The sequence below is a fragment of the Pristiophorus japonicus genome, unplaced genomic scaffold, assembly GCF_044704955.1.
Source record: "Pristiophorus japonicus isolate sPriJap1 unplaced genomic scaffold, sPriJap1.hap1 HAP1_SCAFFOLD_599, whole genome shotgun sequence".
Lineage (NCBI taxonomy): Eukaryota > Metazoa > Chordata > Chondrichthyes > Pristiophoridae > Pristiophorus > Pristiophorus japonicus.
Genome location: NW_027254508.1, coordinates 95,079 through 119,078, shown reverse-complemented (window position 1 = coordinate 119,078; position 24,000 = coordinate 95,079). Strand labels below are relative to the sequence as shown.

The following is a 24,000-nucleotide window of genomic DNA, read 5'->3' as shown; positions in this document are numbered from 1 at the left end:
GTCGTGACCCCCACCCCCCACAGACTCACTCTTTCTCCTTGGTTCCGCTACGCAGTCTCCGGAGGCAAGGTGGCGAGGCGGACGGACTGGTCCTTTCGTCGTCGTGGCGATGCTTCGCTCCCGGGACGCACTGGGGCCCGTGACCCCTGACCCCGACCTTCCGCTTGTGTCGCTTCAGCCTCGGCGGGCGGGGCAGCTCCGGGGCGGGGTCGGAGCCGGAGCTTTGGCGGAGAGCGCCGTTCCCCACCGCCGTCCTCCCGCCGGCGCCGGACCCCCGCGCCTCCCGCCCGCCGCTCGCCGGCGGCCGCAGGGGCGAGAGGCGCAGGTCGGGGCGCGTCGGCGGGCGGCCGGGTGTCTCGCCGCCCGCCACGCTGCGGCTCCTCCGCCGCGACGTCGTCGTCGTCTCCGAGGCAAACAAAATGGCGGGGGCGGCCTCCCGCCCCGAGCCCTTGCCACCCTCCTCTCGCACCCGAGGCGCCCGTCCATCCTCGCCGGCCGCGCACGGGCTCGCTGCGATTCCCCGCGGGCGGGGGCTCCTCCAGGCTGCCGGGAAGGCCCGGCCCCCAGCGTCCCGGAAGTTGTCGCCGGGTCCTGCCGCTGACGGAATGACGAGGGCCACTTGGGAGAAAAGGAGCAGGAGTGAGGCAACATGGCCGCCGAAAAAGACCCATGTCTCCCACCCACTCCCCCGAACCCGCACCCTCGAAAAAAAACATTCACCCCCCCCCCTCCCCCCGCAACAAAACTACCCACCCATAACCCCCCCCCCCCGCCTCCCCCCACAAATCCAGGCGTTTGTAACACACTGCTGAGGTCAGTCAGAGTGCAATTGCAACTGCTGACAATTTGAAGTGTGACAAATGTGCTCGTCACAACTTATATGTGGTACTCGGATAGGAACACACGCACACACAAACACAAACACAGAGAATAGATACTTTAGACACACACTAGTAAATCTCCTGTGGCAACGGTCAAGTTGAAAAGAAATAACTTGCATTTCGACAGTTCCATTCACGATCTCACGACATCCCAAAGCACCTTACAACCAATGAGGTACTTTTTTTAAAAAAGTGTAGTCACTGTTGTATTGGAGGAAACGTGGCAGCCAATTTATGCACAGCAAGACTCCACAAGCAGCAATGCGGTAATGAACAGATTATCTGATTGTAACAATGTCCGTTCTTTGATAAATATTGGACCCAGGACATGGGGGAGATCTCCCCCTGTGCTTTTAGAAACATAGAAAATAGGTGCAGGAGTAGGCCATACGGCCCTTCGAGCCTGCACCACCATTCAATATGATCATGGCTGATCACTCACCTCAGTACCCCTTTCCTGCTTTCTCTCCATACCCCTTGATCCCTTTAGCCGTAAGGGCCACATCTAACTCCCTCTTGAATATATCCAATGAACTGGCCTCAACAACTCTCTGCGGTAGGGAATTCCACAGGTTCACAACTCTCTGAGTGAAGAAGTTTCTCCTCATCTCGGTCCTAAATGACCTACCCCTTATCCTTAGACTGTGACCCCTGGTTCTGGATTTCCCCAACATCGGGAACATTCTTCCTGCATCTAACCTGTCCAGTCCCGTCAGAATCTTATACGTTTCTATGAGATCCCCTCTCATCCTTCTAAACTCCAGTGAATACAGGCCCAGTCAATCCAGTCTCTCCTCATGTGTCAGTCCTGCCATCCCGGGAATCAGTCTGGTGAACCTTCGCTGCACTCCCTCAATAGCAAGAACGTCCTTCCTCAGATTAGGAGACCAAAACTGAACACAATATTCCAGGTGAGGCCTCACCAAGGCCCTGTACAACTGCAGTAAGACCTCCCTGCTCCTATACTCAAATCCCCTAGCTATGAAGGCCAACATACCATTTGCCTTCTTCACCACCTGCTATACCTGCATGCCAACTTTCAATGACTGATGAACCATGACACCCAGGTCTCGTTGCACCTCCCCTTTTCTTAATCTGCTGCCATTCAGATAATATTCTGCCTTCGTGTTTTTCCCCTAAAGTGGATAACCTCACATTTATCCACATTATACTGCATCTGCCATGTATTTGCCCACTCACCTAACCTGTCCAAGTCACCCTGCAGCCTCTTAGCGTCCCCCTCACAGCTCACACCGCCACCCAGTTTAGTGTCATCTGCAAACTTGGAGATATTACACTCAATTCCTTCATCTAAATCATTAATGTATATTGTAAATAGCTGGGGTCCCAGCACTGAGCCCTGCGGCACCCCACTAGTCACTGCCTGCCATTCTGAAAAGGACCCGTTTATCCCGACTCTCTGCTTCCTGTCTGCCAACCAGTTCTCTATCCACGTCAGTACATTACCCCCAATACCATGTGCTTTAATTTTGCACACCAATCTCTTGTGTAGGATCTTGTCATAAGCCTTTTGAAAGTCCAAATACACCACATCCACTGGTTCTCCTTTGTCCACTCTACTAGTTACATCCTCAAAAAAATTTCAGAAGATTTGTCAAGCATGATTTCCCTTTCATAAATCCATGCTGACTTGGACCGATCCTGTCACTGCTTTCCAAATGCGCTGTTATTATCATCTTTAATAATTGATTCCAACATTTTCCCCACTACTGATGTCAGGCTAACCGGTCTATAATTACCCATTTTCTCTTTCACTCCTTTCTTAAAAAGTGGTGTTACATTAGCTACCCTCCAGTCCATAGGAACTGATCCAGAGTCGATAGACTGTTGGAAAATGATCACCAATGCATCCAGTATTTCTAGGGCCACTTCCTTAAGTACTCTGGGATGCGGACTATCAGGCCCCGGGGATTTATCGGCCTTCAATCCCATCAATTTTCCTAACACAATTTTCCGACTAATAAGGATTTCCTTCAGTTCCTCCTTCTCACTAGACCCTCGGTCCCCTAGTATTTCCGGAAGGTTATTTGTGTCTTCCTTTGTGAAGACAGAACCAAAGTATTTGTTCAATTGGTCCACCATTTCTTTGTTCCTCATTATAAATCCACAACCTTCTGTGGTAGAGAATTCCACAGGCTCACCTCTGGGTGAAAACATTTCTCCTCATCTCGGTCCTAAATTTCCTACCCCGTATTCTGAGACTGTGACCCCTTGTTCTAGACTTCCCAGCCCGGGGGAACATCCTCCCCGCATCCAGTCTATCCAACCCAGTCAGAATTTTATACGTTTCAATGAGATCCCCTCTCATTCTTCTAAACTCTAGTGAATACAGGCCTAGTCGACCCAATCTCTCCTCATACGACAGTCCTGCCATTCCAATTGTTCCAATAGTGGCCACGGGAGCATGTACGTCCACCTGAGGGAGCAGAGGGGGCCCTTGGTTTAACATCTCATCCGAAAAACTGCCCCTCCGACAGTGCAGTGCTCCCTCAGTACTTCCCCTCTGACAGTGCAGCACTCCATCAGTACTGCCCCTCCGACAGTGCGGCGCTCCCTCAGTACTGCCCCTCCGACAGTGCAGCACTCCCTCAGTACTGCCCCTCCGACATTGCAGCGCTCCCTCAGTACTGCCCCTCCGACAGTGCGGCACTCCCTCAGTACTGCCCCTCCGACAGTGCGGCTCTCCCTCAGTACTGCCCCTCCGACAGTGCGGCACTCCCTCAGTACTGCCCCTTTGACAGTGCAGCACTCCCTCAGTACCGCCCTTCCGACAGTATGGCACTCCCTCAGTACTGCCTCTCCGACAGTGCTGGACTCCCTCAGTACTGCCCCTCCGACAGTGCGGCACTCCCTCAGTACTACCCCTCCAACAGTGCAGGACTCCCTCAGTACTGCCTCTCAGACAGTACAGCACTCCCTCAGTACTGCCCCTCCGACAGTGCAGCGCTCCCTCAGTACTGCCCCTCCGACAGTGCTGCACTCACTCAGTACTACCCCTCCGACAGTGCAGCGCTCCCTCAGTACTGCCCCTCCGACAGTATGGCACTCCCTCAGTACTGCCCCTCCAACAGTGCAGGACTCCCTCAGCACTGCCCCTCCAACAGTGCGGCGCTCCCTCAGTACTGCCCCTCCGACAGTGCGACGCTCCCTCAGTACTGCCCCTCCGACAGTGCGGAGCTCCCTCAGTACTGCCCCTCCAACAGTGCAGCTCCCTCAGTACTGCCCCTCCGACAGTGCAGCTCCCTCAGTACTGCCCCTCCGACAGTGCAGAGCTCCCTCAGTACTGCCCCTCCAACAGTGCAGAGCTCCCTCAGTACTGCCCCTCCGACAGTGCTGCACTCACTCAGTACTACCCCTCCGACAGTGCAGCGCTCCCTCAGTACTGCCCCTCCGACAGTATGGCACTCCCTCAGTACTGCCCCTCCAACAGTGCAGGACTCCCTCAGTACTGCCCCTCCGACAGTGCTGCACTCACTCAGTACTACCCCTCCGACAGTGCAGCGCTCCCTCAGTACTGCCCCTCCGACAGTATGGCACTCCCTCAGTACTGCCCCTCCAACAGTGCAGGACTCCCTCAGCACTGCCCCTCCAACAGTGCGGCGCTCCCTCAGTACTGCCCCTCCGACAGTGCGACGCTCCCTCAGTACTGCCCCTCCGACAGTGCGGAGCTCCCTCAGTACTGCCCCTCCAACAGTGCAGCTCCCTCAGTACTGCCCCTCCGACAGTGCAGCTCCCTCAGTACTGCCCCTCCGACAGTGCAGCTCCCTCAGTACTGCCCCTCCAACAGTGCAGAGCTCCCTCAGTACTGCCCCTCCGACAGTGCAGCTCCCTCAGTACTGCCCCTCCGACAGTGCAGAGCTCCCTCAGTACTGCCCCTCCAACAGTGCAGCTCCCTCAGTACTGCCCCTCCAACAGTGCAGCTCCCTCAGTAATGGCACCGGGGAGAGTCGGCCCTGAATTGTGGGGCTCCAGTCTCTGGAGTGGACATGTGAACCCAGGACCTTCTAAGCGAGACGCACGGACACCGTCAGTTAAGGAGGCAGAATTTAACACACGGCATTGAAGGACAATTGTTAAAACAAAACGAGGAACCCAAGACGGATCGTGAACCGGGAAGACTTAAAACGCAGTGCGCGTTTCTTGGAGATTTCAAGTCGGAGTGGGGGCACTCGATTCCGGATCCACCACCGCCCCCGACACCTACCTTGGCCCTGGGGGTGAGACGTCACCAGATTCGCACCCAGTAACTGTAGGGACTCAGGATCCAACTCCTTCAGGCACCCAATCAGGAACTGCTCTCGGGGGGGGGCGGAGGTGTCGTCAGTCTGGGCCACTTCTCGTAACTAAGATGGAGAGAAAGGGAAGGGGTAAAAAGGCAGCCTTGGGATGGGGGCGGGTAAATGGACAGCAGTGCATCCAACGTAGGACGGTGGCATGAGTATCAAAGGGGGGGGGGGGGGGCGAGGGAGGTGAGTGGGGATAGGACGAGACCTGGTCTGTGGGGCTCAGTCCAAATTACAGTCACCCCACGACCCCGCACCCCTCAGTGTATATATAACTCTCAGTCACCTTCCTCTTATATATAGATATAAATAATAGGCACACTCAAAACCCCATCTGTATAACCCTTAACCCACACCCAACACACATCCAGCATATAAGGACATAAGAAATAGGAGCAGGAGCCGGCCATTCGGCCCCTCGAGCATGCTCCGCCATTCAATATCATGACTGATCTGATCCTGGCCTCAGCTCCACTTTCCGTCTATATAAGCAACCGTCTGTACAACCCACATCCAGGCCCATCTCTGTACTACCCACGGCCGTCTCTGGAACCCAGGCCCCTCTCTGTAACCCAGGCCCCTCTCTGTAACCCAGGCCCCTCTCTGTAACCCAGGCCCCTCTCTGTAACCCACGCCCCTCTCTGTAACCCACGCCCCTCTCTGTAACCCAGGCCCTTCACTGTAACCCACGCCCCTCTCTGTAACCCACGCCCCTCTCTGTAACCCAGGCCCCTCTCTGTAACCCAGGCCCCTCTCTGTAACCCACGCCCCTCTCTGTAACCCAGGCCCTTCACTGTAACCCACGCCCCTCTCTGTAACCCACGCCCCTCTCTGTAACCCAGGCCCTTCACTGTAACCCACGCCCCTCTCTGTAACCCACGGCCCTTCACTGTAACCCACGCCCCTCTCTGTAACCCACGGCCCTCTCTGTAACCCACGCCCTTCACTGTAACCCACGCCCCTCTCTGTAACCCACGCCCCTCTGTACTTCCCACGCCCATCACTATAACCCACGCCCATCTCTGTGCTACCCGCGCCCATCACTATAACCCACACCCAGCACCCATCTGTATATCCCACACCCAGCACCTATCTGTATAACCCACACCCAGCACCTATCTGTATAACCCACACCCAGCACCTATCTGTATAACCCACACCTAGCACCTATCTGTATAACCCATACCCAGAACCCATCTTTATAACCCACACCCAGCACCCATCTGTCTAACCCACACCCAGCACCTATCTGTATAACTCACACCTAGCACCCATCTGTCTAACCCATACCCAGCACCCATCTGTATAACCCATACCCAGCACCCATCTTTATAACCCACACCCAGCACCCATCTGTCTAACCCACACCCAGCACCCACCATCTGTGTCTATGACTCGCCCCGTACAAGTATGGTACTTAACCCACGATCAGGATACAACCACGAAGCGCCACACTCTGCACGCTTTGCATCTCTAAACCCCCAAGCCCACGTCCGTCACCCCCGTGCCCGCGGACCGTGCCCACACATGCCTGCCGAGCGAGTGGCCCACACACCTGGTCGAATGGCACTCTGGGCAGGGCACCCCCCAGCCGCGTCAAGTACTCCCAGAGCAGCTTCTGAAGCACGTCGAGGAACTGCTCTCCGTACTGCTCCTGCACCTCCTCCTGTGAAAGGAAGCACAGCTGTCACTCCAGCCCTGCATTACTGCGGCGCCTGTCTCCACCTCAGGACTTCCCAAAGCCCTCCACAGCCAATGAAGTACTTTCTTTGAACGGTCGTCATCGTTAAAATGTAGAAAATGAGGCAGCAATTAGTGCAAAGCAAGATCCCTGTGTTTAATAATGGGGAACAGGGAAATGGCAGGGAAGTTTAATAAATATTTTGTATCAGTCTTCATGGTAGAAGACACTAAAAACATCCCAATAGTGGATAATGAAGGGGCTATTGGGAGGGAGTAACTTAAAACAATCACTTATCACTAGAGAACAAGTATTAGGCAAACTAATGGGACTAAAGGTGGACAAGTCCCCTGGACCAGATGGCCTATATCCTAGGGTATTCAAAGAAGTGACTGCAGAGATAGCGGATGTATTGGTTGTAATCTACCAAAATTCCCTGGATTCTGGGGAGGTCCCAACGGATTGCAAATGTAACGCCCCTATTCAAGAAAGGAGGCAGACAGAAAGCAGGAAACTATAGGCCAGTTAGCCCAACATCTGTCGTTGGGGAAAATGCTGGAGTCCATTATTAAGAACATGACATAAGAAACAGGAGCAGGAGCCGGCCATTCGGCCCCTCGAGCCTGCTCTGCCATTTAATAAGATCATGGCTGATCTGATCTTGGGCTCGGCTCCACTTCCCCACCCGCTCCCCATAACCCTTTACTCCCTTGTCGCTCAAAACGCTTTCCACCTCCAGCTTAAATATATTCAATGACCCAGCCTCCACAGCTCTCTGGGGTAGAGAATTCCAAAGATTCACGACTCTCAGAGAAGAAATTCCTTCTCATCTCAGTTCTAAATGGGCGACCCCTTTTTCTTAAACTAAGCCCCCTAGTTCTAGATTCCCCCACGAGGGAAACATCCTCTCTGCATCTACCCTGTCGAGCCCCCTCAGTATCTTATACGTTTCAATAAGATCACCTCTCATTCTTCTAAACTTCAATGAGTATAGGCCCAACCTACACCTTGCAGTTAGATTCAGGTGAATTTATAATGGGGAACAAAGAAATGGCAGACCAGTTGAACAAATACTTTGGTTCTGTCTTCACGAAGGAAGACACGAATAACCTTCCAGAAATACTAGGGGACCGAGGGTCTAGTGAGAAGGAGGAACTGAAGGAAATCCTTATTAGGCGGGAAATTGTGTTGGAGGACCGAGATGAGGAGAAACTTCTTCACTCAGAGAGTTGTTAACCTGTGGAATTCCCTGCCACAGAGAGTTGTTGATGCCAGTTCATTGGATATATTCAAGAGGGAGTTAGATATGGCTCTTACTGCTAAAGGGATCAAGGGGTATGGAGAGAAAGCAGGAAAGGGGTACTGATGTGAATGATCAGCCATGATCTTATCGAATGGTGGTGCAGGCTCGAAGGGCCGAATGGCCTACTCCTGCACCTATTTTCTATGTTTCTGACTCAGAGGTGAGAGTGCTGCTGTTTAAGCCATGGCTGAGGGAAGGAGGGAGGGAGGGAGGGAGGGAGAGAGGCAAAATCCAACACCTTGCAGCACGGAAGGAGGCCATTCGGCCCACTATATCTGTGCCAGCTCTCTGAAAGAGCTGTCCCATTTAGTCCCACACACCAGCTTTCCTCCCGTAAGCTCAGTATTCTTCTCACGTAAAATTTGGGTCTGTAATGTTTGCGCTTCATGGGTTCTTTGCTTAAGAATTCATAGCAACACACTGCTATTAAGAACTAGTTGGTTTATTAACAAAGGTTTAACGATCACACGACACATTACCGGTTCATCCACCAGGCTCACAACCACCTGCCCCATCGTGGATCCCCCGAACCCAACTGGCTGGGGTTTTATTGAGTCTTGTGAACATCACGTGACTGGCTAAGCCCCTCCCACCTCAACAGCTCCACAACTATTTTGTTGAAACTATAAATCAAGTGCCCCCTTAACCGACAAATTAAACTTTTAACATTAAAGGATCAAATTAGAGTTTGGTTGCCGGGGGTGACGATGTACTCCAGTCCCTCCGGCGCCCACCTCTCGCGGAAGGCCGCGAGCGTACCGGTGGACACCGCGTGCTCCATCTCCAGGGACACCCTGGCGCGGATGTAACCGCGGAAGAGAGGCAGGCGGTCGGGCTGAACGACCCCCTCGCCCGCCCGCTGCCTGGGCCGGCTGATGGCCCGCCTTGGCCGTGCCCAGGAGCAGTCCTACGAGGAGGCCCTCGGACCTACCCGCTCCCCTCCGCACAGGGTGCCCAAAGATCAGGAGAGTGGGACTGAAGTGCGAACCAGAATTTGAGGAGCAGCCCCTTCAAATAATACAAGAGGGGCTGCAACCTCACACATTCCGTAAAAACGTGGAACACGGACTCTTCCAGACCGCAGAAATTACAAGCGGCCTGTGAACCGACTTAAAAACTTATTGCACGGGACTGCTCCGTGCACCACCCTCCAGGCCAAGTCCCCAATGGATAGAGGGAGGACTCACTCCCTCCCTCCCTCCCTCTCTCTCTCCCCTTGCCTCCCTCTCTCCCCTTGCCTCCCTCTTCCCCTCCCCCTCCTGCCTCTCCCCCCATCCACCTCCCCTTCCCCGCCTCTCTCTCCCTCTTTCCCCTCCTCCTATCCCCCTCTCCCCCTGCCTCCCTCTCCCCACCCTCTCTCCACTCCTCCTCTCCCCCTGCCTCCCTCTCTCTCCTTCTCTCTCCCCCTCCTCTCCCTCTCTCCCCTCCTCTCCCACTCCCTCCCTCTCCCCTTCCCCACCTCTCTCTCCCCTCCCCTCCTCTCCCTCTCCCTCTCCCTCTCCACTCCTCCTCTCCCCCTGCCTCCGTCTCCCCTCGCCTCCCTCTCCCCCTCGCAGGCGCATACATTGCAGGACCCGATCACGATTATTTCCCTCACCTTCCCCTCCCCGGCCGATTTATTTTACCTGCAGGAAGGCGTCGCGGAACTGAGGATTGGTCAGGAGGTAGAACACCAGCTCCCGGAACTGCTGCTGGATCTGACGGACTTTCTGCGAGTCACGGGGCGTCTGTGGCAGATCAAGAAAGAGTGAGGGGAAAAAGCGTTTCGGCGCCACGTCAGGATGTCCCAGAGCGCTCCACGGCCGATGGAATAGCGTGGTTGGGGTACGGTCGATGGAATAGCGTGGTTGGGGTACGGTCGATGGAATAGCGTGGTTGGGGTACGGTCGATGGAATAGCGTGGTTGGGGTACGGTCGATGGAATAGCGTGGTTGGGGTACGGCCGATGGAATAGCGTGGTTGGGGTACGGCCGATGGAATAGCGTGGTTGGGGTACGGACGATGGAATAGCGTGGTTGGGGTACGGCCGATGGAATAGCGTGGTTGGGGTACGGTCGATGGAATAGCGTGGTTGGGGTACGGTCGATGGAATAGCGTGGTTGGGGTACGGCCGATGGAATAGCGTGGTTGGGGTACGGTCGATGGAATAGCGTGGTTGGGGTACGGTCGATGGAATAGCGTGGTTGGGGTACGGTCGATGGAATAGCGTGGTTGGGGTACGGTCGATGGAATAGCGTGGTTGGGGTACGGTCGATGGAATAGCGTGGTTGGGGTACGGTCGATGGAATAGCGTGGTTGGGGTACGGCCGATGGAATAGCGTGGTTGGGGTACGGCCGATGGAATAGCGTGGTTGGGGTACGGCCGATGGAATAGCGTGGTTGGGGTACGGCCGATGGAATAGCGTGGTTGGGGTACGGCCGATGGAATAGCGTGGTTGGGGTACGGCCGATGGAATAGCGTGGTTGGGATACGGCCGATGGAATAGCGTGGTTGGGGTGCAGCCGCTGTCGTGACGTGTGGGAAACGTCGCAGCTCCAATTTGCGCACAGCAAGCTCCCGCAAACAGCAACGTGACAATGACCAGATAATCTGGGTTTTTTTACTGCTAAATATTGGCTCCAGGCTCCCCTGCTCCTCTTCCAACAGTGACCTGAGAGAGCAGAGGGGGTCTCGGTTTAACAGGCTCATCCAAAGGGCGGCACCTCCGACAGTGTGGCGCTCCCTCAGTGTACGGGTTACGGGGGGCTCGGGTCTCTGGAGCTGGGGGCTCGGACCCACGAGCTTCTGACTCGGAGGCGAGAGTGCGAGACCCGTAGAGAGCGCGAGTGCGGAACCTGCGCCCGGTCGCTCACCGTTCTGCGGGAGGAACGGGCTTGCCAGAGACTCCCGCGGGGTTTTATCGAACGGCACGACTCTCAGTGACCTCTGGGGCCTCAGCTGCGGCTTGAAAAGACAAATTGAAGGGTCAAAGGGTGGCGGAACACCAACAACTCACCGCCATCGTGTGAGCGGGGGCGCGCTCCGGGAAGAACTGCTCCAGCGTTGATCGGATGTCATCGGGCCGAGAATGCTGCAGGAACATCTCCAGAATAAACTGCAAAAAGGGGGGGGGGGGGGGGAGCAAGAGAGAGCTCATTCCAGTTCCGATCCCCTCCCCACACACCCCGTAACCCACTGCCCTCAGCACCGATCCCCTCCCCCACACACCCCGTAACCCACTGCCCTCAGTACCGATCCCCCACACACCCCGTAACCCACTGCCCTCAGTACCGATCCCCCACACACCCCGTAACCCACTGCTCTCAGTACCGATCCCCTCCCCCACACACCCCGTAACCCACTGCCCTCAGTACCAATCCCCTCCCCCACACACCCCGTAACCCACTGCCCTCAGTACCGATCCCCTCCCCCACACACCCCGCAACCTACTGCCCTCAGTACCGATCCCCTCCCCCACACACCCCGTAACCCACTGCCCTCAGTACCGATCCCTTCCCCACACACCCCGTAACCCACTGCCCTCAGTACCGATCCCCTCCCCCACACACCCCGTAACCCACTGCCCTCAGTACCGATCCCCTCCCCCACACACCCCATAACCCACTGCCCTCAGTACCGATCCCCTCCCCCACACACCCCGCAACCTACTGCCCTCAGTACCGATCCCTTCCCCACACACCCCGTAACCCACTGCCCTCAGTACCGATCCCCTCCCCCACACACCCCGTAACCCACTGCCCTCAGTACCGATCCCCTCCCCCACACACCCCATAACCCACTGCCCTCAGTACCGATCCCCTCCCCCACACACCCCGTAACCCACTGCCCTCAGTACCGATCCCTTCCCCCACACACCCCGTAACCCACTGCCCTCAGTACCGATCCCCTCCCCCACACACCCCATAACCCACTGCCCTCAGCACCCGGCCCCTCCCCCACACACCCCATAACCCACTGCTCTCAGTACCGATCCTCCACACACCCCATAACCCACTGCCCTCAGTACCAATCCCCTCCCCCACACACCCCATAACCCACTGCCCTCAGTACCGATCCCCCACACACCCTATAACCCACTGCCCTCAGTACCGATCCCTCACATACCCCATAACCCACTGCCCTCAGTACCGATCCCTCACACACCCCATAACCCACTGCCCTCAGTACCAATCCCCTCCCCCACACACCCCATAAACCCCTGCCCTCAGTACCGGGCCCCTCCACCCACACACCCCACTGCCCTCAGTACCGATCCCCTCCCCCCACACACCCCATAACCCACTGCCCTCAGTACCAATCCCCTCCCCCACACACCCCATAACCCACTGCTCTCAGTACCGGGCCGCTCCCCCACACAACCCGTAACCCACTGCCCTCAGTACCGGGCCCCTCCCCCACACACCCCGTAACCCACTGCCCTCAGTATCGAGCCCCTCCCCCACACACCCCGTAACCCACAGCCCTCAGTACCGATCCCCTCCCCCACACACCCCATAACCCACTGCCCTCAGTACCGATCCCCTCCCCCACACACCCCATAACCCACTGCCCTCAGTACCGATCCCCTCCCCCACACACCCCGTAACCCACTGCCCTCAGTACCGATCCCCTCCCCCACACACCCCGTAACCCACTGCCCTCAGTACCGGGCCCCTCCACCCACACACCCCGTAACCCACTGCCCTCAGTACCGATCCCCTCCCCCACACACCCCATAACCCCCTACCCTCAGTACCGATCCCCTCCCCCACACACCCCATAACCCACTGCCCTCAGTACCGATCCCTTCCCCCACACACCCCATAACCCACTGCCCTCAGTACCGATCCCCTCCCCCACACACCCCATAACCTCCTGCCCTCAGTACCGATCCCCTCCCCCACACACCCCATAACCTCCTGCCCTCAGTACCAATCCCCTCCCCCACACACCCCGTAACCCACTGCCCTCAGTACCGATCCCCTCCCCCACACACCCCATAACCCACTGCCCTCAGTACCGATCCCCCACACACCCCGTAACCCACTGCCCTCAGCACCGATCTCCCACACACCCCGTAACCCACTGCCCTCAGTACCGATCCCCTTCCCCACACACCCCATAACCCACTGCCCTCAGTACCGATCCCCTCCCCCACACACCCCATAACCTCCTGCCCTCAGTACCGATCCCCTCCCCCACACACCCCATAACCCACTGCCCTCAGTACCAATCCCCTCCCCCACACACCCCGTAACCCACTGCCCTCAGTACCGATCCCCTCCCCCACACACCCCATAACCCACTGCCCTCAGTACCGATCCCCCACACACCCCGTAACCCACTGCCCTCAGCACCGATCTCCCACACACCCCGTAACCCACTGCCCTCAGTACCGATCCCCTTCCCCACACACCCCATAACCCACTGCCCTCAGTACCGATCCCCTCCCCCACACACCCCGTAACCCACTGCCCTCAGTACCGATCCCCTTCCCCACACACCCCATAACCCACTGCCCTCAGTACCGGTCCCCTCCCCCACACACCCCATAACCCACTGCCCTCAGTACCGATCCCCCACACACCCCGTAACCCACTGCCCTCAGTACCGATCCCCTCCCCCACACACCCCATAACCCACTGCCCTCAGTACCGATCCCCTCCCCCACACACCCCATAACCCACTGCCCTCAGTACCGATCCCCTCCCCCACACACCCTGTAACCCCCTGCCGTCAGTACCGAGCCCCTCCCCCACACACCCCATAACCCACTGCCCTCAGTACCGATCCACTCCCCCACACACCCCGTAACCTACTGCCCTCAGTACCGATCCCCTCCCCCACACACCCCAAAACCCACTGCCCTCAGTACCGATCCCCTCCCCCACACACCCCATAACCCACTGCCCTCAGTACCGATCCCCTCCCCCCACACACCCCGTAACCCCCTGCCCTCAGTACCGATCCCCTCCCCCACACACCCCATAACCCACTGCTCTCAGTACCGATCCCCTCCCCCACACAACCCATAACCCTCTGCCCTCAGTACCGATCCCCTCCCCCACACACCCCGTAACCCACTGCCCTCAGTACCGATCCCCTCCCCCACACACCCCATAACCCACTGCCCTCAGTACCGATCCCCTCCCCCACACACCCCATAACCCACTGCTCTCAGTACCGATCCCCTCCCCCACACACCCCATAACCCTCTGCCCTCAGTACCGATCCCCTCCCCCACACACCCCATAACCCATTGCTCTCAGTACCGATCCCCTCCCCCACACACCCCATAACCCACTGCTCTCAGTACCGATCCCCTCCCCCACACACCCCATAACCCACTGCTCTCAGTACCGATCCCCTCCCCCACAAACCCCATAACCCACTGCCCTCAGTACCGATCCCCTCCCCCACACACCCCATAACCCACTGCCCTCAGTACCGATCCCCTCCCCCACACACCCCATAACCCACTGCTCTCAGTACCGATCCCCTCCCCCACAAACCCCATAACCCACTGCCCTCAGTACCGATCCCCCAAACACCCCATAACCCACTGCCCTCAGTACCGATCCCCTCCCCCACACACCCCATAACCCACTGCTCTCAGTACCGATCCCCTCCCCCACACACCCCATAACCCACTGCCCTCAGTACCGATCCCCTCCCCCACACACCCCATAACCCACTGCCCTCAGTACCAAGCCCCTCCCCCACACACCCCATAACCCACTGCCCTCAGTACCGAGCCCCCACACACTCCATAACCCACTGCCCTCAGTACCGATCCCCTCCCCCACACCCCTCAGTACGTAGCCCCTCGCCCGCTCCCCCTAACCCACTCCTATCTCATTTGTAACGGTGAACAATGCTCTCTCGCGAATGCACAAAAATAACTTGCTTTTATACAGCGCTCTTAACATAATAAAATGTCCCAAAGTGATTCAAAGGAACGTTATTGAACAAAATATGACACCGAGCCACATAAGGAGAGATTAGGGCAGGTGACCAAAAGCTTAGTCAAAGAGGTAGGTTTTAAGGAGCGTCTTGAAGGAGAACAAGAGGCGGAGAGGTTTAGGGAGGGAGTTCCAGAGCTTGGGGCCCAGACAACAGAAGGCACGGCCACCGATGGTGGAGCGATTATAATCAGGGATGCTCAGGGGGGGCAGAATTAGAGGAGTGCAGACATCTCGGAGGGTTGTGGGGCTGGAGGAGATTACAGAGATAGGGAGGGGGCGAGGGCCATGGAGGGATTTGTAAATGCTTAAACAGAAGCCAATGTCAGTCAGCAAACACAGGGGTGATGGGTTGTCTGAGGAAGAGAGTGTTTGAAGACCAGGACCTTAAATCTGGCACCGAGCTTATGATCTACAGGGTACCCGCCCTCCTGTATAGCTCAGAGACATGGACTACATACAGCTGGCATCTCAAGTCGCTGGAGAAATACCACCAACGATGCCTCCGCAAGACCCTGCAAATCCCCTGGGAGGACAGACGCACCAACATTAGCGTCCTCGACCAGGCCAACATCCCCAGCATCGAAGCACTGACCACACTCGACCAGCTCCGCTGGGCAGGGCCACACTGTCCGCATGTTAGACACGAGACTCCCAAAGCAAGCGCTTTACTCTGAACTCCCACACGGCAAGCGAGCACCAGGTGGGCAGAGGAAACGTTACAAGGGACCACCCTCAAAACCTCCCTGAGAAAGTGCAACATCCCCCACCGACACCTGGGACTCCCTGGCCCAAAGACCAGACCGCCCTAAGTGGAGGAAGTGCATCCGGGAGGGCGCTGAGCACCTCGAGTCTCATCGCCTAGAGCGTGCAGAAACCAAGCGCAGGCAGCGGAAGGAGCGTGCGGCAAACCAGACTCCCCACCCTCCCCTTCCCTCAACCACTGTCTGTCCCACCTGTGACAGGGACTGTAATTCCTGTATTGGACTGTTCAGTCACCTGAGAACTCACTTTTAGAGTGGAAGCAAGTCTTCCTCGATTCGAGTGACTGCCTATGATGATGATGGTGGGTGAGCGGGACTTGGTGCGAGTTAGGACACGGGTCAGTGAGCACAGCGGGTGATGGGTGAGTGGGACTTGGTGCAAGTTAGGACACGGGGCAGTGAGCACAGTGGGTGATGGGTGAGTGGGACTTGGTGCGAGTTAGGACACGGGTCAGTGAGCACAGGGGGTGATAGGTGAGCGGGACTTGGTGCAAGTTAGGACACGGGGCAGTGAGCACAGGGGGTGATGGGTGAGCGGGACTCGGTGCGAGTTAGGACACAGGGCAGCGAGCACAGAGGGTGATGGGTGAGCGGGACTCGGTGCGAGTTAGGACACGGGGCAGCGAGCACAGAGGGTGATGGGTGAGCGGGACTCGGTGCGAGTTAGGACACGGGGCAGCGAGCACAGGGGGTGATGGGTGAGCGGGACTCGGTGCGAGTTCGGACACGGGGCAGTGAGCACAGGGGGTGATGGGTGAGTGGGACTCGGTGCGAGTTCGGACACGGGGGCAGCCGAGTTTTGGATCACCTCCAATTTACGTCGGGGAGAATGTGGGAAGCCAGCCAGGAGTATGTTGGAATAGTCAAGTCTGGAGGTAACAAAGGCATGGACGAGGGCTTCAGCAGCGGATGAGCTGAGGCAGGGGGCGCAGACCGGTGATGTTATAGAGGTGGAAATAGATGATCTTAGTCATGGTGCGGATATGGTCGGAAGCTCAGCTCGTGGTCAAATACAACACCAACATTGTGTGCAGTCTGGTTCAGCCGCAGACATTTGCGAGGGGGAGGGATGGAGTCGGTGGCTAGGCAACGGAATTTGTGGTGGGGACCAAAGATAAAGGCTTTGCTCATTGCAATATTTAGCTGGAGGAAATTTCTGCTCATCCAGTACTGGATGTCGGACAAGCAGTCTGACAATTTAGAGACAGTGGAGAGGGCATGAAAGTTGGTGGTGAGATAGAATTGGGAGAGCGAGAGGTGGTGAGAGGGGGGAAGGGCGCACATGCGGGGGGACAGAGACCGAGAGCGAGACAGAGAGAGAGGGATAGACAGAGAGAGAGACAGAGAGAGAGAGACAGAGACAGAGAGAGAGAGAGAGAGAGAGAGAGAGGGATAGACAGAGACAGAGAGAGATAGAAATAGAGACAGAGAGAGAGTGGGAGAGAGAGAGAAAGAGAGAGAGAGGGATAGACAGAGACAGAGACAGAGAGAGAGAGAGAGACAGAGAGAGAGGGGGATAGACAGAGACAGAGAGAGAGAGGGATAGACAGAGACAGACAGAGAGCGAGAGGGATAGACAGAGACAGACAGAGACAGAGAGGGATAGACAGAGAGAGAGGGATAGACAGAGAGAGAGAGAGAGAGAGAGAGAGACAGAGAGAGAGAGACACAGTGAGAAAGACAGAGAGAGAGAAAGACAGAGAGAGAGAAAGACAGAGACAGAGAGGGATAGACAGAGACAGAGAGAGAGAGGGATAGACAGAGAGAGAGACAGAGACAGAGTGAGAAAGACAGAGAGAGAGAAAGACAGAGAGAGAGAAAGACAGAGAGAGAGAAAGACAGAGACAGAGAGGGATAGACAGAGACAGAGAGAGAGAGGGATAGACAGAGAGAGAGAGAGACAGAGACAGAGTGAGAAAGACAGAGACAGAGAAAGACAGAGAGAGAGAAAGACAGAGAGAGAGAAAGACAGAGAGAGAGAAAGACAGAGAGAGAGCCTCAGAGAGAGAGACAGAGAGAGAGAAAGACAGAACATAAGAATTAGGAGCAGGAGTCGGCCATTCGGCCCCTCGAGCCTGCTCCGCCATTCAATGAGATCATGGCTGATCTTCGACCTCAACTCCACTTTCCTGCCTGTTCCCCATGGTTCTAGACTCCCCAGCCAGAGGAAACATCTTACCTGCATCTCATAGAATCACAGAAATTTACAGCACGGAAGGAGGCCATTTCGGCCCATCGTGTCCACGCCGGCCGACCAAGAGCTACCCAGCCTAATCCCACTTTCCCGCTCTGGGTCCGTAGCCCTGTAGGTTACAGCACTTCAGGGGCACATCCAGGTACTTTTTAAATGTGGTGAGGGTTTCTGCCTCTACCCCCCTTTCAGGCCGTGAGTTCCACCCCAGACCCCCACCACCCTCTGGGTGAAAACATTGCCCCTCATATCCCCTTTTATCTACCCTGTCAAGCCCTGTAAGAATGTTGTATGTTTCAATGAGATCACCTCTCATTCTCCTAAACTCTAGAGAATGTCGGCCTGGTCTACTCAATCTCTCCTCATAGGACAATCCCCCCATCCCAGGAATCAGTCTGGTGAACCTTCACCGCACTCCCTCTATGGCAAGTATATCCTTCCTTAGGTCAGGAGACCGACACTGTACACAATACTCCAGGTGTGGTCTCACCAGGGCCCGATATAATCGCAGTAAGACATATTTACTCTTAGACTCAAATCCTCCTGTAATAAAGGCCAAAATACCATTTGCTTTCTTAATCACTTGCTGTACCTGCATGTTAACTTTCAGTGATTGGTGTACAAGGACAAGGTCCCTCTGAACACCAACATTTCCCAATCTCTCACCATTTAAAAATACTCTGTTTTTCTATTTTTCACACCAAAGTGGATAACTTTACATTTTTCCACATTATATTCCATTTGCCATGTTCTTGCCCACTCACTTACCCTGTCTATATCCCCTTGAAGCCTCTTTGTATCCTCCTCACAACTTACAACCCCACCGAGCTTTGTATCATCAGCAAACTTGGATACATTACACTCGGTCCCCTCATCCAAATCATTGATATAGACTGTGAATAGCTGGGGCCCCAGCACTGATCCTTGCGGTACCCCACCAGTTATAGCCTGACAACCCCAAAATGACCCGTTTATTCCTACTCTCTGTTTTCTGTCCATTAACCAATCCTCAATCCATGCTAGTATATTACCCCCAATCCCATGAGCCCTAATTTTGTTTAATTACCTCTTGTGTGGCACCTTATCGAATGGATTTCTAAAAATCCAAATATACCACATCCACTGGCTCCCCCTTATCTACCCTGTTTCTTACAACCTCAAAAAATTCTAACAGGTTCCTCAAACATGATTTCCCTTTCATAAACCTGTGTTGACTCTGCCCAATCCTGTTATTCTTTTTTAAGTGCCCTGTTACCACGTCCTTAATAATAGATTCTAGCATTTTCCCTGCGACTGATGTCAGGCTAACTGCTCTGTAGTTCCCCGTTTTCTCTCTCCCTCCTTTCTTAAATAGTGAGGTTACATTAGCTACCTTCCAATCCGTGGGAACCGTTCTAGAATCTATGGAATTTTGGAAGATGATAACCAATGCATCCACTATCTCTATAGCCACCTCTTTCAAAACCCTAGGATGTAGGCCGTCTGTCCCTGGGGATTTATCGGCTTTCAGTCCCATTAATTTCTATGCACTATTTTTTTTTAACTAATATTAATTTATTTCAGTTCCTCATCCTCGCTAGACCTTTGATTCTCCACTATTTCCAAGAGGGTTTTTGCGTCTTCTTCTGTGAAGACAGGCACAAAGTATTTATTTAATTTCTCTGCCATTATAATTCCCCATTATAATTTCTTCTGTCTCAGCCTGTAAGGGGCCCACATTTACTTTTGCCAATCTTTTCCCTTTTACATACCAACAGAAGCTTTTACAGTCTGTTTTTATGCATCTCGCTAGTTTACTCTCATTCTATTTTCCCTTTCTTTTTCAATTTCTTGGTCCTCCTTTGCTGAATTCTAAAATCCTCCCAATCCTCAGGCTTACTGCTCTGTTCGGCAACATTATAAGCCTCTTCCTTTGATCTAATACTATCTTTAACTTCTCTTGTTAGCCACAGTTGGACCCTGTGGGGCTTTTGTGCTTTAAAGGATTGTATGCTTGTTGTAAATTATGTATTAATTCTTTAAATACTATCCATTGCTTGTCTACCGTCATACCTTTTAATGTGGTTTCCCAATCTATCTTAGCCAACTCGCCCCCTTTGCTTTGTTTAGATTTGTTTAGATTTAGACCCTAGTTTCAGATTCAACTAAATCACTTTCAAACTTAATATTCAAAATTCTATCACATTATTGTTATATATGCAGACTACAGAGATACTCTCTGTGTGGTCACTGTATAGTTGCATAAGATGGAGACTTGTTTACCTGATGTACAATGAATAAGGTTTGCACTGTGTATATACTATGCTGGCACCACTAGAGGGTGCAACTGGTGGAGACCGGGGTTTCCTGCCCTGGTGGCAGGGGCTGCATAAGAGGGTAGCCACCATGCAGCTGCCTCACTCTGGAGTTACGAATAAAGGACCACGGTCTCTACAGTTTGAGTACAACACATTGCCTCATGGAGTCATTCATAAGTGCATTACAGATGTAACAATTATGATCACTCTTCCCAAAGGTTATTGATTAATCCTTCCTAATTGCACAATACTGGATCTAAAATAGCCTGTTCCCGAGTTAGGTCCTGAACATACTGATCTAGAAAATTATCTTGTATACATTCCATGAATTTGTCCTCCACACTATTACTACAGATTTGGTTTGCCCAGTCTACATGTAGATTAAAGTCCCCCATGATTACTGTGTTACCCTTATTAGCTGGTCTCCAGTTGTCCTGGTTAACCTTTGCCAGTGGACCAAGGCCTAGCTCTGTCGAGCCCGTGTGGTGGCTGGTGTGCAACGGTCACCACGCGTTAAAAAAATCCACCCACAGGCATCTTCCACCCTTCAACTGGAGTTCAGGACTGGAACATCGGGTCCTTCATTGAAACGTCTGTGGACTCTCGTGGAAGCAAGTCATCCTCGTTCGAGTGACCGCCTATGATTACCCTTATTACATGCACCTCTCGTTTCCTGGTTTAGACTCTGCCCGACATTACCACTACTGTTTGGGGGCCTATAAACAACTCTCACCAATGTTTTCTGGCCCTTGCTGTTCCTTAGCTCAACACAAACTGATTCGACTGCTTGATTTTCCAAGCTAAGACTCTTTCTCTCAACTGTCGTTAGCCCATCTTTTATTATCAGCGTTACCCCTCCTTTTCCATTTTGCCTATCTTGTCTATAAGTTAAGAATCCTGGAAGATTTAGTTCCATAAGAACATAGGAATTAGGAACAGGAGTAGGCCATCTAGCCCCTCGAGCCTGCTCCGCCATTCAACAAGATCATGGCTGATCTGGCCGTGGACTCAGCTCCACTTACCCGCCCGCTCCCCATAACCCTTAATTCTCTTATTGGTTAAAAATCTATCTTTGTGTGACTTGAATACATTCAATGAGCTAGCCTCAACTGCTTCCTTGGGCAGAGAATTCCACAGATTCACAACCCTCTGGGAGAAGAAATTCCTTCTCAACTCGGTTTTAAATTGACTCCCCCGTATTTTGAGGCTGTGCCCCCTAGTTCTAGTCTCCCCGACCAGTGGAAACAACCTCTCTGCCTCTATCTTGTCTATCCCTTTCATTATTTTAAATGTTTCTATAAGATCACCCCTCATCCTTCTGAACTCCAATGAGTAAAGACCCAGTCTACTCAATCTATTATCATAAGGTAACCCCCTCATCTCCGGAATCAGCCTCGTGAATCGTCTCTGTACCCCCTCCAAAGCCAGTATATCCTCCCTTAAGTAAGGTGACCAACACTGCATGCAGTACTCCAGGTGCGGCCTCACCAATACTCTGTACAGTTGCAGCAGGACCTCCCTGCTTTTGTACTCCATCCCTCTCGCAATGAAGGCCAACATTCCATTCGCCTTCCTGATTACCTGCTGCACCTGCAAACTAACTTTTTGGGATTCATGCACAAGGACCCCCAGGTCCCTCTGTACTGCAGCATGTTGTAATTTCTCCCCATTCAAATAATATTCCCTTTTACTATTTTTTTTCCCCAAGGTGGATGACCTCACACTTTCCGACATTGTATTCCATCTGCCAAACCTTAGCCCATTCGCTTAACCTATCTAAATCTCTTTGCAGCCTCTCTGTGTCCTCTACACAACCTGCTTTCCCACTAATCTTTGTGTCATCTGAAAATTTTGTTACACTACACTCTGTCCCCTCTTCCAGGTCATCTATGCATATTGTAAACAGTTGTGGTCCCAGCACCGATCCCTGTGGCACACCACTAACCACCAATTTCCAACCCGAAAAGGACCCATTTATCCCGACTCTCTGCTTTCTGTTAGCCAGCCAATTCTCTATCCATGCTAATACATTTCCTCTGACTCCGCGTACCTTTATCTTCTGCAGTAACCTTTTGTGTGGCACCGTATCGAATGCCTTTTGGAAATCTAAATACACCACATTCATCGGTACACCTCTATCCACCATGCTCATTATATCCTCAAAGAATTCAGTAAATTAGTTAAACATGATTTCCTCTTCATGAATCCATGTTGCGTCTGCTTGATTGCACTATTCCTATCTAGATGTCCCGCTATTTCTTCCTTAATGATAGTTTCAAGCATTTTCCCCACTACAGATGTTAAACTAACCGGCCTATAGTTACCTGCCTTTTGTCTGCCCCCTTTTTTAAACAGAGGCGTTAAATTAACTGCTTTCCAATCTGCTGGTACCTCCCCAGAGTCCAGAGAATTTTGGTAGATTATAACGAATACATCTGCTATAACTTCCGCCATCTCTTTTAATACCCTGGGATGCATTTCATCATGACCAGGGGACTTGTCTACCTTGAGTCCCATTAGCCTGTCCAGCACTACCCCCCTAGTGACAGTGATTGTCTCAAGGTCCTCCCTTCCCACATTCCTGTGACCAACAATTTCTGGCATGGTTTCTCTGTCTTCCACTGTGAAGACCGAAGCAAAATAATTGTTTAAGGTCTCAGCCATTTCCACATTTCCCATTATTAAATCCCCCTTCTCATCTTCTAAGGGACCAACATTTACTTTAGTCACTCTTTTCCGTTTTATATATCTGTAAAAGCTTTTACTATCCGTTTTTATGTTTTGCACAACCATGGTCACTTTGCAACCACGTCTCCGTAATGGCTATTAGATCAAACCTATTCATTTCTATCTGCGCTATTAATTCATCTATTTTGTTGTGAATGCTTTGCGCATTCAGATATAGTACCATTAGCATTGACTTTTTTTCTATTTTTCCCTGATATGTGGATATGCACTTGAAGTGCAGAAACCTACAGGGCTACGGACCAAGAGCTGGAAAGTGGGATTAGGTCGGTCGGCCGGAGCGGACACAAAGGGCCAAAATAGCCTCCCTCCGTGCTGTAAATTTCTATAATTCTATGATGTCATCTTAGTCACTGAAGCCCTAATATCTTTAGTACTCTCTTTGCCCCATCCTGACCCAGAGAGACAAAGAGAGAAAAAGGCTTGCATTTATATAGCCACCAGACGTCTCAAAGTTCTTTACAGCCAATGAAGTACTTTTGGAGTGTAGTCACTGTTGTAATGTGTGGGAAACACAGCAGCCAATTTGCGCACAGCAAGCTCCCACACACAGCAATGTGATAATGACCGGATAATCTGTTTTTGTTATGGTGATTGAGGGATAAATATTGGCCCCAGGACCTCGGGGATAACCCCCCCTGCTTTTCTTCGAAATAGTGCCATGGAATCTTTTTACGTCCACTCCACTTTACGAGAGTGAGAGTGAGAGTGAGAGTGAGCAGACGGGGCCTCGGTTTAACGTCTCATCTGAAAGACGGCACCTCCGACAGTGCGGCACTCCCTCAGCACTGCACTGGGAGTGTCAGCCTAGATTTATGTGCTCGAGTCCCTGGAGTGGGACTTGAACCCACAACCTTCTGACTCAAGAGGCGAGGGTGCGACCCCCACTGAG

The 24,000-nt window shown here is 53.5% G+C and overlaps 1 protein-coding gene across 1 annotated transcript in view; it reads right to left on the bottom strand.

Moving 5' to 3' along the window:
• LOC139255400 (uncharacterized) overlaps positions 1 to 24,000 on the bottom strand; it is a 63,888-nt gene that overhangs the window by 31,070 nt on the left and 8,818 nt on the right. The window contains exons 3-7 of the mRNA XM_070873914.1: positions 11,166 to 11,264; positions 9,795 to 9,896; positions 6,741 to 6,851; positions 5,107 to 5,245; positions 30 to 618 (exon numbers count right to left, since the gene is read on the bottom strand). Of these exons, the coding sequence (XP_070730015.1) occupies positions 30 to 618; positions 5,107 to 5,245; positions 6,741 to 6,851; positions 9,795 to 9,896; positions 11,166 to 11,264 (1,040 nt within the window). The remainder of the gene's footprint in view (positions 1 to 29; positions 619 to 5,106; positions 5,246 to 6,740; positions 6,852 to 9,794; positions 9,897 to 11,165; positions 11,265 to 24,000) is intronic.